The following is a 16,208-nucleotide window of genomic DNA, read 5'->3' on the forward strand; positions in this document are numbered from 1 at the left end:
GGAGAGGGAGAGAGCAAGAGACTGGGTTGAGATGTCTTGTACATGGGGGTGTCCTCGTGGCTTCACTCCCCTTTCGTTTGTACCACTCGGTTTCCCCAGGCTCTTCCTAAATATCCCCTTATTGGCTACAAGATCCCAAATGCCTAGAAGCTCAGATTTGCTGACAGCACCTCAAGACCGGATAATGACATAGAGATATTTTTTTCTTTCCATCTTTGGGATTTGGAGCAATCTCCAGAGTTGCAAAAGCCTACCTTGTTGCAATAATATTTTTGAGGGTCCACACTGTCTGCTCACTTGCTCTATGCTGCTGGGCACAGTGGTGTGGCCATCCAGGGTGGGAGAGACCACCTGGGATATGGAAATTACCAGCAGCCCTGTTTTGCTCTTGCAGTGGTTGCCAAAGCACACGAAGCATTCTGGGAATCTGAATTTCTGTTGTTTCTCCCAAATGGCCCCTGAAGGGCAACAGGCAGCAAACATGGACCACATTTTGCCAGAAAAGTCCAGAAAGAAGATGGTTGCTGTTGTCAACTATTGGCATTTCAACAGGACCTATTTTTATTTCTCAGTATATTTGCACAACTAGGAAGCATCTGCTGACAAGGATGAGATGATAAGCTGTATTGATGCCAAAACAGGACTAGAAAAACAGGCTTGTTCTGCAAATGGCCTGCATCCTGAGAGTCCGTGTTAAGAACATTCTCTCTCTGCAGGCAGTATCTGCTCTTAAAACATGAACACTTGAAAGGAAGTAAGGCTTGGAATCCTTAGCACAGTCATGCACACACTAGGTTCTCAGTAAGTGCATGCTGGATGAAGGAACCCACACGCACCTTTAGGAGGATGGAACATTGGCAGCCCAAGAAAAAGGTCGCTCCCCAGAGGCCGAGTGCCATGTCTTTGACCTCCATTGGCAAGGTCATGGTGAAATGCTGACTCTCGGGGTCGCTGAGGTCCCAGCACAGTGTGCCTTCACACCGTGAAAACAATAAGAAGAGAAGAGATGCACACATGTCACCTTTCTAGGCAGGGACATCCAAGCTGTTTGAGTCTCCATTCTGTGGTTTCCTTGAACAAGAAAGGGATTACTGGTGAATGAGGTGGGCATCCTGGGTGGGAACATAAAAGGAAATTGGTAGAAAGTACATCATCCAAGTTGGTCTAACTCAGCCCTGTGGTTTGGGCGGGTTCCTAGGATTTCCAGCCGGAGGCAGGGGCTCTAGGGGATGTGAGGCTGCACTGGGTATGATGACACAGAGGACTGTGAGAGGCAGAGACAAGGGGAGGTAAGCTGAGGCCCTCCTAGCCCTAACCTCCCAGCTCGCACCCTCTGCTATCTGCCACCTCCAGGCCAACACCACGGCCATGGGAGGTTTGCCCATTTTTCTGATAGACACGTTCTTTCTCTACCAACAGCCCACATGGAACATAAGTGAAGTAATTCAGCAATTTCCTTCTTAATCTGCTCTCTTTCTGCTGCTTACTCATTCTGTGCTGTTTGCTTTAGATCAAGGTGCCCCAGGGTACCAAAAGCTACATTATCCTATTCAACTGCATGGAAACCAAGATCCCGACCATTCTGGTTTGTTGTTATTGTTACATTAATTTTAAACTTTAGCCATCTTCCATTCTGGGCAGTTACAACTCTGTTTACTCTGAGTTCCTCTGTGTAGATGTTTCTCCCATTCCCAACCTACAAACTGCTACGTGAGCAGTAACTTGTCACCATGTTATCCGCATAAAGTCAGGGATTGATAAACTTGGGAGCTTTTAGCTCTTGAAGGTGCTGATGAGGAAGGGGAGAGGGGAGGAGAAGGAATTTGTTTGTGAGATGGTCAGTGGGCTGAATAGTGGTATGACCAAGAAGTGTTACTATAAATACACATAATCTGGAAAAAAAAAAAAATACTGTCATCTCCTCCCTGCAACGCGGTGTGATTAGGCAGGATGGAGCTTATTGCTGCAATGTTAGAAAATGCATCCTTGTAGTCCCAAAAAAGCTGGTTCCATCCTGCCCATCTCTTGTTGTCAATACTTCTTACTTCACTGTCACTCACTTTCTTCCTGTCCTTGGGTTGAGGTCTCAACTTCTTGTAATAGAATTTTTTCAGTTACAAGCAACAGAAATCCAACTCACACTATCTTAAGCAAAAAGGGGATTCACTGATACATGTGTTATGAAGGATATATGAAAGCTCAAAGGTCAAGTGAAAAAAATGTAAGAACTAAGACCTTGGCCAGGCGTGGTGGCTCACGCCTATAATCCCAGCACTTTGGGAGGCCAAGGCAAGTGGATCACAAGGTCAGGAGTTCAAGACCAGCCTGCCCAAGATGGTGAAACCCCATCTCTACTAAAAACACAAAAATTAGCCGGGTGTGGTGGTGGGCTCCTGTAATCCCAGCTACTTGGGAGGCTGAGGCAGAGAACTGTTTAAACCTGGGAGGCAGAGGTTGCAGTGAATTGAGATTTGCGCCACTGCACTCCAGCCTGGGCAGCAGAGTGAGACTCAGTCTCAAAAAAAAATAAAATAAAATAAACTAAGACCTTGTGACTACTACCTAGTACCTGGATCTCTTCTCTCTCTCTCTCTCATCCGCCACACTATCACCTCTGCTTGTTGTCAGTAGTTTCCTTTCTGCAGACAGGAGTTCCATGTGCTGGGAAGAGGGCCATTCAGAGCCCCGTATTCTCATCCTCCCAGTTTAGCAATGCTAGAAGAAAGAACTTTTGTCTCACAACCTCATATACGATCTCGGAAATAGGCTCTTATTTTCTGGCTTGAGGCTGTCCAGAAGCACCAGGCGCTGTGATGGTCTCACTTTCTGTCCTGGATCTATCTGTGGGGCCCAGAGAGCAGGATCTATTTCAGAAAATAGGCAAGAGAGGAAAAACTTATGTGGCCATAAAAAACAGCAGTTTTCAAGGTGGCCTATCCCCATCCACATCATAAACTTTTCTGCTGAGGCTTAAAAGTGCTTAGACTTCAAACTGGATCTAAAACAGAAATCCTACCTGGAAAAATCACCTTCTAATCACTCAGCCAATCGCTCATCACTGTCTGTCTCTGAATCTCACCACGAGTTTCACACATCTCTCGAGAGAGCGTCTCCTTTATCATTACCACATGTAGAGTCAGCAGATTGGGTTTCATCTAAGCTCTGCCTACCTACTCTCCGAGTTCCCTAGCAGGTTGGTGACTTTCTCTGCCCTTTTTTGTTTCTTGATGTGAAAAGGAACAACAGTGGCTGCTCACAGGGTTGTCAATTACATGGTCAATTACATTACATGGACAATTCATGATGGTGTCAGACCTGTCTGAGAAAAGGTGGCCCATGTTACCATGACAGGCTCCAAGGCTAACAGCCCATTTCTGGGTCATGGCTCCCACAAAGGAGCCCCCCTTGGTTTGCTGGTGCTCTGAGACTTGCATATGCATTAGGAATTTTACATTGTAACTCGGTTTCAAATGGGTTCAGAGCATCCCCATTGCTAGACTACTATGCTGAGGAAGGGCACTGGCTCATTATTACATCCCATGAACACTCTGGGTCTCCTAGACCTCATCCTCTTTGAGCTTCTCTCTCTCACTCTCTCTCTGCGCATTCAGGAGTGTACACATTTCTGTCCAGCACCCTGAAGTCTCTGGAAGAGAAGGACCATATCCACCGAGTCCTGGACAAGATCACAGACACTTTGATCCACCTGATGGCCAAGGCAGGCCTGACCCTGCAGCAGCAGCACCGGCGGCTGGCCCAGCTCCTCCTCATCCTCTCCCACATCAGGCACATGAGGTGAGGCAACTGTGGGCTTCCTACAGGAGAGACATAAAGAAAACATGCCCCCAAACCTATGTGACAGCTGGCCGGGAAGGACTGGTGCCTGCATATGGAGAGTGCACTTGTGACAGTTCCTGGCACAGAATAAGCATAAATGCTACAGGAGGACAGAAGAGAGAGGTTTTAAATCTGCGAGGGTCACAGGGCAAATGTCAGAGAATGCATAGAGGAAGCGATACTTACGCTTGGTTTAAAGCATGTGCTTTGGGACAGGGGTTTAGAGATTGGGTGCAGTGTGCAAATAGGAGGAGGGGGCCAATCAAGAGAAGTCTGTGAGCATACACATCCCCTGAAGACACTGGGTACATCTGTTATGGTCCCTGTGTACACTTGGATATCCTAAATGAGAGACCCTGGGGCCAGATGCCTCACGGAGAGTCAATGTTGACTCCTTCATACCTGTTGAACCCCTTCTTGTCACCCCCATTGCCATTACCCTAGTCTAAGTCACCATCATTTTCTGTGCCAGCTACCAGACATGTATCCCTGCCTGTAATCTAGATCCTTTCTAGATCATTCTCCATGATGTGTCCAGAGTGATCATTCTAGAACCAAATCTGATGTCATCCTCCTGCTTAAAACCCTTAAGTTCTCATTGCTTTTAGATAAAGTATAAACCCTTTCACTTTGTTTTTATTACTCCTTATGATTCAGCCCTTACTTAGCTTACGAGGACTTCCTCATGTCTGAGCTCTAGCCGTAATAGCTGACTGTTGGATGAGTCATCTGGGGGAGGTTCTTCTTCAGGCTGCAGATTGGCGGGCAGCCCTCCTGACCTCAGCTGGGCTCACTCACACATCTGGGAGGCAGCTGCCTGAGGCCAGGGTGACTCTGCTCTATGCCTCACGTCTCCTATCCTCCTTGTACCCACATGTTAGCTGGGACATGTTCTCGACGCAACGGCAGAGGCATGAGAAAGTGATCCTGTTTGGGCAAGTGCATTTTACTCTTTTCTTTCACTCATGCCCACTGACATTTCATTGGCCAAGCAAGCATGTGGGGTGTCCAGAGTCAAAGACGGACATGTTGCCGGGGGCATGACTATTTCTGAGCAATATTCTAACCTATCATAGCTCAGATCTCACTCCTTGCAGGAAGCATCTCCTAATCCTTAAGACCTAGTTGGAACTTATACTCTGTTCTTCCCTATGGTTACTGCCCATTTTATTATTTCTCTGCCCGTTTAGACTGACAACTCTGTGAGCCATCATTGCAATACAGCTTGCTTACCCAATATCACCTAGCATGATGTAGAGCACATAGAAAATACTCAACAAATGTTTTCTGTAAGAGCTAAGGAAGGACATCAGCAGAGAAAATAGAGTCTTTCTATGCCAAAAGGTGAAAGTGGCCTCATTTCCATTCCATTGTCCTGTAATTTGGCTAGCCAAAAGCTTAGTGGATACCATTCCCATAAGTAGACCTCATCTGCAGGGAAGAGATGGGGAGACTGCTGGGTTATTTATTGCAGACTCCAGCAGGACCACAACAATGATTCAAAGTGATGACACTAGAAGGACAGGTGCCAATGGGTGATGAAGCCACGATGACAATGTCAAGTGGTATCACTAAAAGGACAGGCACTCATGGGTGATGAAGCCTACATGACCTTGGGCTTACACCAGGACCCTAGGAATGAAAGAGATTCCTTCTGTTAGTGGCTATGAGGGAAGGCCTATGATGTCTTAAGGAGGTTGGATTCGATCGTTTTTAAGGAACCTTCAAATCCTTAGACCGTGATTCAAATGGCAAGAAGTTTGCTCCATTAAAGTCCTAGGCACCACCCTTTCCAGAGACAACCTTAAAAAATTATTAGCTCCTGGGAAAATAGATGTATCTTATTTTCTTTGTATCCCTCACAGTGCCATATGTGAAGACTTACATATGGTATATGCCCGCGACATTACTACCGAGTGAGTGAACAAAGAAATGGGGGAATGAATGGATGAACAAATGGCTCATGGCAGGCTTTTCCCTGCCTTGTGAATTTGGCTTCTACTTGGTAAGAAGGTGATTGCAATCTCTGTTCTCAGGGTTCCCCAAGGATCCCTGTGTAACAGACGAAAGAATCACGTCTGTCAGGTGGAGTAGGTGACTGCATTCAGAGTATACATTTCCAGTCTCCCCTGTCTTTTTCTTTTGATGAGTATTATAGAGAGGGAAGCCGTGAGTGGATTAGATGCCAAAATCCCTGGCTGAGAGAATAACCTTACCCTGGAGGAAAACATATTAGCTTTGACTCTGAGCTGGGAATTTCAGTGATGTTGTAGATTCAATGCATTGCAGTTGGGTGTTTTTATTTGTTGAAAGGAATTGCTGAATTTTCAAATCCATTAACTGCCTGTCAGCATCAGCAAGCCTAATTAGTTAATACTAAGTAAATTTGCACTAAATATACAACCCTGGCTGATTTTACTGGCCACGTCTGGCAGAGGGCAGCAGCAGGGAGAAAGCTCTGTAGAGTTTCTGTTGGAATCGTGTGAAAAGCTGGAGAGAGGTTGCTTCTCTTTCTCTCTCTCTCTGACACACACACACATACACACACACACACAATTGTAATAATAATAATATTTTGGTTCCTCACTACAGCCGATCTAAATCACAGAAGTCTATTTTGTTAAGTAAGCTTGGCCCCAGCCATATGTTGCTACTCAGAGAATTTAATATCAGATTTCATCTGACTGTAAACGTGAATCATCAGGTTGCACGAGGAACACAGTGGCAGATCCAGGGGACATTTAACTTTTATAGCATTTTAAATGAAAAAAAAAAAAAGTAACACTTAAACAAGTAATTTAGAACACGCTGTAGGCCCTGAATAGCTTTGATGTTGTGTTTTCATGGCAGGTCTCCAACTTGAGCTGAATTTTCCCCTACTAAAAATGCAAATTTTTCTAAGACATTCTCTTGGCCCTGCTACTCATGATACATATTTCTTTTAAAAGAAATTTCAAACTAGATAATAGTTGTTCTCCTCCCCACCCCCGCCACCAGTAGTGTGGTGGGGCAGCAGAGTTGTGGCTAGTGGAGGAGAGCAGAGGAGGAGAGTAGGGAAAGGAGAATGCCATTTGCCTACATTTCCCTCTGCCCATTTCCCCCTGCCCATTTCCCCCCTTGTTTTCCTGAACATGAACTGAGCTCTGGGCACTGTTTTAGGCCTAGCAGGGGACAGGATAAAGCCTGCTTCTCTAGGAATTCGACTGAGGGTGTGAGTGTGTGCACGTGTGTGTTTGGAGGCGGGGAGAATAAACACAAATAAATAAAAAGGAGAATTTCAGGTAGTGATAAGTGTGCTAAGGAAAACAGAACAGCGTGAAAGAGGAAGGCTGAGACTGCAGAGGCTTGAGGCTGCTGCCACTGGGTAGTGGTAGGCCTTTCCGAGGAGGCGGCATTTGAAGACCGGAGGAAGGTTCATCCCAGGAAGTAGGAACAGCAAGTGTAGGTCCCCTAAGTCTTGGGGGAGCTTAGTTCCTTTAAGGGCAGCACAAAAATCAGTGTGGCTCCGGAGAGTGGGTTAGGGGAGACAGGCAGGAAGAGCTTGGAGACATGGATGGAAGCTGGACCAGTTGGGCCTTGTAGAACACGGAAAGACATTTAGATTCTATTCTGAGTTAAATGGGAAGTAACGTGAGAGATTTAACAATGGATCATCTTGAACTGCTTTACGCATTTAAAATACCCACTCCTGCTTGGCTGAATATCTCATGTTCTCTTTTTAGATGCATTGGCGATCCTATTGGAGGGGAATAGGATCTCATTTGAGGCCGCGGAGGGCCATGCAAGTCACCTGCATAGCAAATACCCTGAAAGTGGCTGCAGGGAGAGTGTGAGGGTGGGACCGCCCTTGTAGGAGGTGGAAAATGAAAACCACATGGCCATGAGTTCCAGATTAGGGCTTCTGAAAGCCCTCAGCTTTCCCAGCTCCCATCCTAAAGTGGGTCTTTAAACAGGAAGAAAGATTGGCTGCTAAGTGTCTTCGGAGCTCCTCTTCCTTCCCCTTCTAAGGATTTCAGCACTCCTGGGGCTCGGGTTGGCTCTAAAGTGGTCCTCTCTGTGTCTTCCCACCTACAGTAACAAAGGCATGGAGCATCTGTACAGCATGAAGTGCAAGAACGTGGTGCCTCTCTATGACCTGCTGCTAGAGATGCTGGACGCCCACCGCCTGCATGCGCCCACTAGCCGTGGAGGGGCGCCCGTGGAGGAGACGGACCAAAGCCACTTGGCCACCGCGGGCTCTACTTCATCGCATTCCTTGCAAAAGTATTACATCACGGGGGAGGCAGAGGGTTTCCCTGCCACAGTCTGAGAGCCCCCCGGCTCCCACATAGTTCAGATAATCCCTGCTGCATTTTACCCTCATCATGCACCACTTTAGCCAAATTCTTTCTCCTGCATACACTCCGGCATGCATCCAACACCAATGGCTTTCTAGATGAGTGGCCATTCATTTGCTTGCTCAGTTCTTAGTGGCACATCTTCTGTCTTCTGTTGGGAACAGCCAAAGGGATTCCAGGGCTAAATCTTTGTAACAGCTCTCTTTCCCCCTTTGCTATGTTACTAAGCGTGAGGATTCCTGTAGCTCTTCACAGCTGAACTCAGTCTATGGGTTGGGGCTCAGATGACTCTGTGCATTTAAGCTACTTGTAGAGACCCAGGCCTGAAGAGTAGACATTTCGCCTCTGATAAGCACTTTTTAAATGGCTCTAAGAATAAGCCACAGCAAAGAATTTAAAGTGGCTCCTTTAAGTGGTGACTTGGAGAAAGCTAGGTCAAGGGTTTATTATAGCACCCTCTTGTATTCCTATGGCAATGCATCCTTTTATGAAAGTGGTACACCTTAAAGCTTTTATATGACTGTAGCAGAATATCTGGTGATTGTCAATTCATTCCCCCTATAGGAATACAAGGGGCACACAGGGAAGGCAGATCCCCTAGTTGGCAAGACTATTTTAACTTGATACACTGCAGCTTCAGATGTGCTAAAAGCTCTGCCTCTGGCTTTCCGGTCATGGGTTCTAGTTAATTCATGCCTCCCATGGACCTATGGAGAGCAGCAAGTTGATCTTAGTTAAGTCTCCCTATATGAGGGATAAGTTCCTGATTTTTGTTTTTATTTTTGTGTTACAAAAGAAAGCCCTCCTCCCTGAACTTGCAGTAAGGTCAGCTTCAGGACCTGTTCCAGTGGGCACTGTACTTGGATCTTCCCGGCGTGTGTGTGCCTTACACAGGGGTGAACTGTTCACTGTGGTGATGCATGATGAGGGTAAAGGGTAGTTGAAAGGAGCAGGGGCCCTGGTGATGCATTTAGCCCTGGGGCATGGAGCTGAACAACTTGTGCAGGATTGTTGTGGCTACTAGAGAACAAGAGGGAATGTAGGGCAGAAACTGGATATAGTTCTGAGGGACAGCCAGACTTGCTCAGGGTGGCCCTGCCACAGGCTACAGCTACCTAGGAACATTCCTTGCAGACCCCGCATTGCCCTTTGGGGGTACCCTGGGATCCCTGGGGTAGTCCAGCTCTTCTTCATTTCCCAGCGTGGCCCTGGTTGGAAGAAGCAGCTGTCACAGCTGCTGTAGACAGCTGTGTTCTTACAATTGGCCCAGCACCCTGGGGCACGGGAGGAGGGTGGGGACCTTTGCTGTCACTACTCAGGCTGACTGGGGCCTGGTCAGATTACATATGCCCTTGGTTGTTTAGAACTAATCCAAAATCAGGGTTTGGTTTGGGGAAGAAAATCCTCCCCCTTCCTCCCCCACCCCATTCCCTACCGCCTCCACTCCTGCCAGCTCATTTCCTTCAATTTCCTTTGACCTATAGGCTAAAAAAGAAAGGCTCATTCCAGCCACAGGGCAGCCTTCCCTGGGCCTTTGCTTCTCTAGCACAATTATGGGTTACTTCCTTTTTCTTAACAAAAAAGAATGTTTGATTTTCTTTGGGTGACCTTATTGTCTATAATTGAAACTGTATTGAGAGGTGATGTCTGTGTTAGCCAATGACCCAGGTGAGCTGCTCGGGCTTCTCTTGGTATGTCTTGTTTGGAAAAGTGGATTTCATTAATTTTTGATTGTCCAGTTAAGTGATCACCAAAGGACTGAGAATCTGGGAGGGCAAAAAAAAAAAAAAGTTTTTATGTGCACTTAAATTTGGGGACAATTTTATGTATCTGTGTTAAGGATATGTTTAAGAACATAATTCTTTTGTTGCTGTTTGTTTAAGAAGCACCTTAGTTTGTTTAAGAAGCACCTTATATAGTATAATATATATTTTTTTGAAATTACATTGCTTGTTTATCAGACAATTGAATGTAGTAATTCTGTTCTGGATTTAATTTGACTGGGTTAACATGCAAAAACCAAGGAAAAATATTTAGGTTTTTTTTTTGTATACTTTTCAAGCTACCTTGTCATGTAAACAGTCATTTATGCCTAAAGCCTGGTGATTATTCATTTAAATGAAGATCACATTTCATATCAACTTTTGTATCCACAGTAGACAAAATAGCACTAATCCAGATGCCTATTGTTGGATATTGAATGACAGACAATCTTATGTAGCAAAGATTATGCCTGAAAAGGAAAATTATTCAGGGCAGCTAATTTTGCTTTTACCAAAATATCAGTAGTAATATTTTTGGACAGTAGCTAATGGGTCAGTGGGTTCTTTTTAATGTTTATACTTAGATTTTCTTTTAAAAAAATCAAAATAAAACAAAAAAAAATTTCTAGGACTAGATGATGTAATACCAGCTAAAGCCAAACAATTATACAGTGGAAGGTTTTACATTATTCATCCAATGTGTTTGTATTCATGTTAAGATACTACTACATTTGAAGTGGGCAGAGAACATCAGATGATTGAAATGTTCGCCCAGGGGTCTCCAGCAACTTTGGAAATCTCTTTGTATTTTTACTTGAAGTGCCACTAATGGACAGCAGATATTTTCTGGCTGGTGTTGGTATTGGGTGTAGGAACATGATAAAAAAAAAACTCTTGCCTCTGCTTTCCCCCACTCTGAGGCAAGTTAAAATTTAAAAGATGTGATTCATCTGGGGGCTCAGGTATGGTGGGGAAGTGGATTCAGGAATCTGGGGAATGGCAAATATATTAAGAAGAGTATTGAAAGTATTTGGAGGAAAATGGTTAATTCTGGCACCTGGGGTGTGCACCAGGGTTCAGTAGAGTCCACTTCTGCCCTGGAGACCACAAATCAACTAGCTCCATTTACAGCCATTTCTAAAATGGCAGCTTCAGTTCTAGAGAAGAAAGAACAACATCAGCAGTAAAGTCCATGGATTAGCTAGTGGTCTGTGTTTCTTTTCGCCATTGCCTAGCTTGCCGTAATGATTCTGTAATGCCATCATGCAGCAATTATGAGAGGCTAGGTCATCCAAAGAGAAGACCCTATCAATGTAGGTTGCAAAATCTAACCCCTAAGGAAGTGCAGTCTTTGATTTGATTTCCCTAGTAACCTTGCAGATATGTTTAACCACACGCCATAGCCCATGCCTTTTGGGGGCTGAACAAATAACGGACTTACTGATCATTTACTTTTGATCACATGAAGGTGTCCTCACCTTGAAATCTTATACACTGAAATGGCCATTGATTTAGGCCATTGGCTTAGAGTACTCCTTCCCCTGCATGACGCTGATTACAAATCCTTTCCTATTCATACTTTCCAATTATGAGATGGACTGTGGGTACTGGGAATGATCACTAACACCATAGTAATGTCTAATATTCACAGGCAGATCTGCTTGGGGAAGCTAGTTATGTGAAAGGCAAATAGAGTCATACAGTAGCTCAAAAGGCAACCATAATTCTCTTTGGTGCAGGTCTTGGGAGCGTGATCTAGATTACTCTGCACCATTCCCAGGTTAATCCCCTGAAAACTTACTCTCAACTGGAGCAAATGAACTTTGGTCCCAAATATCCATCTTTTCAGTAGCGTTAATTATGCTCTGTTTCCAACTGCATTTCCTTTCCAATTGAATTAAAGTGTGGCCTCGTTTTTAGTCATTTAAAATTGTTTTCTAAGTAATTGCTGCCTCTATTATGGCACTTCAATTTTGCACTGTCTTTTGAGATTCAAGAAAAATTTCTATTCTTTTTTTTGCATCCAATTGTGCCTGAACTTTTAAAATATGTAAATGCTGCCATGTTCCAAACCCATTGTCAGTGTGTGTGTTTAGAGCTGTGCACCCTAGAAACAACATATTGTCCCATGAGCAGGTGCCTGAGACACAGACCCCTTTGCATTCACAGAGAGGTCATTGGTTATAGAGACTTGAATTAATAAGTGACATTATGCCAGTTTCTGTTCTCTCACAGGTGATAAACAATGCTTTTTGTGCACTACATACTCTTCAGTGTAGAGCTCTTGTTTTATGGGAAAAGGCTCAAATGCCAAATTGTGTTTGATGGATTAATATGCCCTTTTGCTGATGCATACTATTACTGATGTGACTCGGTTTTGTCGCAGCTTTGCTTTGTTTAATGAAACACACTTGTAAACCTCTTTTGCACTTTGAAAAAGAATCCAGCGGGATGCTCGAGCACCTGTAAACAATTTTCTCAACCTATTTGATGTTCAAATAAAGAATTAAACTAAAGACAACAAGTTTGTTTTTTGTAAGCTCCATTTCTTGCTAGCAGTTCACCACTGATCATCTAAAATCAAGGTGGTTAAACGATCTGTAACACACAGTGAGTCTGAATGCTAAGGCCTCTTCTCGCCTCCCTCCCTCTGCCCAACACCCCCAGGTGTATCAGGAAGTGTGTGGACACTGTGGTCACGCAGAACTGGCCTCAGTTCTTGGCTTCACCACTTACAAATTTTATGATCATTGGCAATTGATTTTTCAGAGTTTCGGCTTCCTTATCAACAATATGATGATAAGTAATAACACCTAATTCACAGGATGGTGGTGAGGACTAACTGAGGTGCTCATTAAACATAGTTGCTGTTTTTTAATGCCTGGCCCAAATCTTTCCCTGTGAGGGAGAAGAAGGATGCTGGAGAGTGGTTATTTATGAATGAATGAGTGAATGGAAGAATGAGTGATCTGAAACGATATAATTAGCTTAAAAACCTCTCCCTCATTCTGAAGGTAAAGCAGGAACAATTGGTCCACCCCTCCACCCCAGGTTTCCATTTTGGGACTCTCTTCCCTTTTTAGAGCTACCTGCGTGCTTCCTTTACCCATTTTCTCAGATTTAACTGATGAATTGGGAGGGGGTGGGTATAGGACTTACTGAGATGCAACATGATATTCACACAGGCTCTGCAGCTAGATTACTGTTTGAATCTTCATTCTACCTTTTTTTTTTTTTTTTTTGGCATTACCTTGGGCAAGTTAAGTTCCCTGGGCCTCAGTTTCTTGACTTGTAAAGACAGATGACAGTGCATCTGCCTGGAAGGGTTCTTATGAAGACCACACGGTTCTCTCATGGAGAGTATGGAAGGACCGTGGCTGACACTGCTTCTCCCTTCCCAGAGTCTTCTGAAACTGCACGTTGGACTCATTTCTTTATTAGGATGGGTTGAGGGTCTTCTCATTGTTTGAGTCACATGGATTTCAGGAAGCTAATTCATTTTCTTGTCCAAGCATTCCCTTGGCAAGTTCTTCAATCCCCGTTTTCAATGGTTTCCTCATTTCTAAAATAGAAACAAGAATAGCACTTACCCTATGGCAGTACTGTGAAGATTACAAGAGTGGACATGTGAAGTGCCCAGGATAGTACCGCACATAGTCAGCACTCAATCCACATTAGCTATTTTTATCACAATTATTGTTGCCCTGTCTGAGCATCTACATTTAATAGAATGATGGATATGTTTAGATTTACATTTTCCATGTTATTATCGTTTTGTATATGCCTCCTGTCTTTGTTCCTCTGTTCTTACTGCCTTTCGTTGTTTTAGTGATATTATGGTACAATAAGAAATATATATTTGGTCTCTGGCCCCAGTTTCTGAGACAATTTCTAAAACTCTTGTAGACAGCAGTGCTAGGAGGCTCTTTTGTTCTAATACTTGGTCTTTGACCCTGGTTTCTAACACAGAGCTCCCAAATCCCTTGGAATTTCCTGGGCAATAGAAACTTTTGTTCTAATGAGGCAGCTCCTGGTGGGCTCCTGGATAACCTCAGGATGGGGAATCAGCCATGGGATTAAAGGGTTGGAACTTTCAGCTCTACCCTTTGACCTCTGGAGAGGCTCTTGAGAGGCTCTGGAGAGGGGCTGATGGTTGAATAGATCATCAGTGGTGACTGATGTAATTAATCATGTCTATGTAATGAAGCCTCCATAAAAAACCCAGGAGGACAGTGTTGAGAGAGCTTCTAGGTTGGTGGACACTTGGGGGGTGTCTGGAAGACGGCGCACCTGGAGAGGACACGGAGGCTCTTCGCACCTTCCCCCATACCTGGCTCTCTCCATCTCTTCATTTGTCCATCTGTATATTTTTCATTATATTATCCTTGATAATAAACTGGTAAATATAAGTGTTTCCCTAAGTTCTATGAGCCACCATAGCAAATGAATCAAGCCCAAGGAGGGGTTTGTGGAAACTCCAATTTATAACCAGTTGGTCAGAGGTATAGGTGACAACTTAGTACTTTGCAATTGGTGTCTGAGATGGGGGGCAGTCTTGTGGGACTGAGCCCTTAACCTGTGGGATCTAAGAGAAAACCTTTAACCTTTTCCCCCCAAATTGTTAAATAAATATTTTTAGGGTGTCATTTTAATTCCTCTGTTGATTTAATTTTTTTTTTTTTTTTTTGAGATGGAGTTTTGTTCTGTCACCCAGGCTGGAGTACAGTGGCACAATCTTGGCTCACTGAAACCTCTGCCTCCTGGGTTCAAGCGATTCTCCTGCCTCAGCCTCCCGAGTAGCTGGGATTACAGGTGAGTGCCACTGCACCTGGCTAATTTTTATATTTTTAGTAGAGACAGTGTTTCACCATGTTGGAAAGGCTGGTCTTGAACTCCTGACCTCAAGTGATCCGCCTGCCTCAGCCTCCCAAAGTGCTCAGATTACAGGTGTGAGCCACTGCGCTCAGCCAATTTCATTATTTTTTGAATTATTTTCTTAGTGATTGCTCAGTATGCATCTTAATCTATCACAGTATATTTCAAATTAGTAGTAACTTAAATCTGATGACATAAAATGAAAATATTTGCTCCAATGCAGCTCCATTCTCTTATTACCACATATATTATATCTATATATGCTATAAACTCAACCATGTTATATTTATTGCCTTAAACTACTCTCTAGCTTTTTAAAAAAATTGACAAGAAATGAGAAAAAATTTATGGACTTTAGAAATAGTAATCTGCGTATTTGCCAATTCCAGTGTGCCTCATTTCTTCCTGTGGATTTGAGTTACTGTCTGGTGTCATTTTCTTTTAGCCTGAGGCAATTCATTTAGTATTTTTTGTAAGGTGGGTCTACTAGCAATGAATTATCTTGATCTTTGTTTATCTGGTAATATATTAATTCCACCTTCATTTTTGAAGAGCGGTTTGTAGTTTTTCTGAATGTGGAATTCCTGGTTGATGGTCATTGATGTTTTTGTTTCAGCACTTTTTGTTTTGTTTTGTTTTGTTTTTTGAGACAGAATGTTGCTCTCTCGCCCAGGCTGGAGTGCAGTGGCGCAATCTCAGCTCACTGCAGCCTCCATGTTCCAGGCTCAAGTGAGCCTTCCACCTCAGCCTCCCGAGTAGCTGGAACTACAGGCATGTACCACCAAACCCAGCTAATTTTGTTTGTTTGTTTATTTATTTATTGTAGAGATGAGGTCTCATTATGTTGCCCAGGCTGGTCTTGAACTCCTGGGCTCCAGCAGTGCTCCTGCCTTGGCCTCCCAAGGTGCTGAGATTACAAGTGTGGGCCACCATGCCCTGCCCAGCACTTTGTATATGTCATCCCATTGCCTTCAGGCCTCCATTGCTTCCAATACAAAATCAGAGCCACCCATGTTTTGATGCTCACCTGTATCTGACAAGTTACTTTTTCTTTATTGCTTTTAAGATTTTACTTTGAACAGTATGACTATAATGTGTTTAGGTGTAGATCTTTTTGTATATATTTTACTTGGGAGTCACTGAACCTCTTGAATGTGTAAAGTGATGTTTTTCGTCAAACTTGGGAAGTTTTCAGCCATTGTTTCTTCAAATAATGTCTCTCCCCCTTTATCTCTCCCCTCCCTTGCTGAGACTCTCTTTACATATATGTTGGTGTGCCTGATGTCAATCCCACAAATTTCTGAGCATTTATTTATTTTCTTTTGCCTTTTTTCCTCTCTGTTCTTCAAATTACATCATTTCCATTCATTTATCTTCCAGGGGACTGTTTTTTTTC

At 43.9% G+C, this 16,208-nt stretch overlaps 1 protein-coding gene across 1 annotated transcript in view; it reads left to right on the forward strand.

Annotated features, from left to right (window-relative positions):
* Window positions 1–12,453, forward strand: part of ESR1 (estrogen receptor 1) — a 303,200-nt gene extending 290,747 nt beyond the window's left edge. The window contains exons 7-8 of the mRNA XM_002817493.5: window positions 3,612–3,795; window positions 7,912–12,453. Of these exons, the coding sequence (XP_002817539.1) occupies window positions 3,612–3,795; window positions 7,912–8,146 (419 nt within the window). The 3' untranslated portion in view covers window positions 8,147–12,453. The remainder of the gene's footprint in view (window positions 1–3,611; window positions 3,796–7,911) is intronic.
* The last annotated feature ends 3,755 nt before the right edge of the window (window positions 12,454–16,208 follow it).

Source organism: Pongo abelii, chromosome 5 (genome assembly GCF_028885655.2).
Source record: "Pongo abelii isolate AG06213 chromosome 5, NHGRI_mPonAbe1-v2.0_pri, whole genome shotgun sequence".
Classification (NCBI taxonomy): Eukaryota; Metazoa; Chordata; class Mammalia; order Primates; family Hominidae; genus Pongo; species Pongo abelii.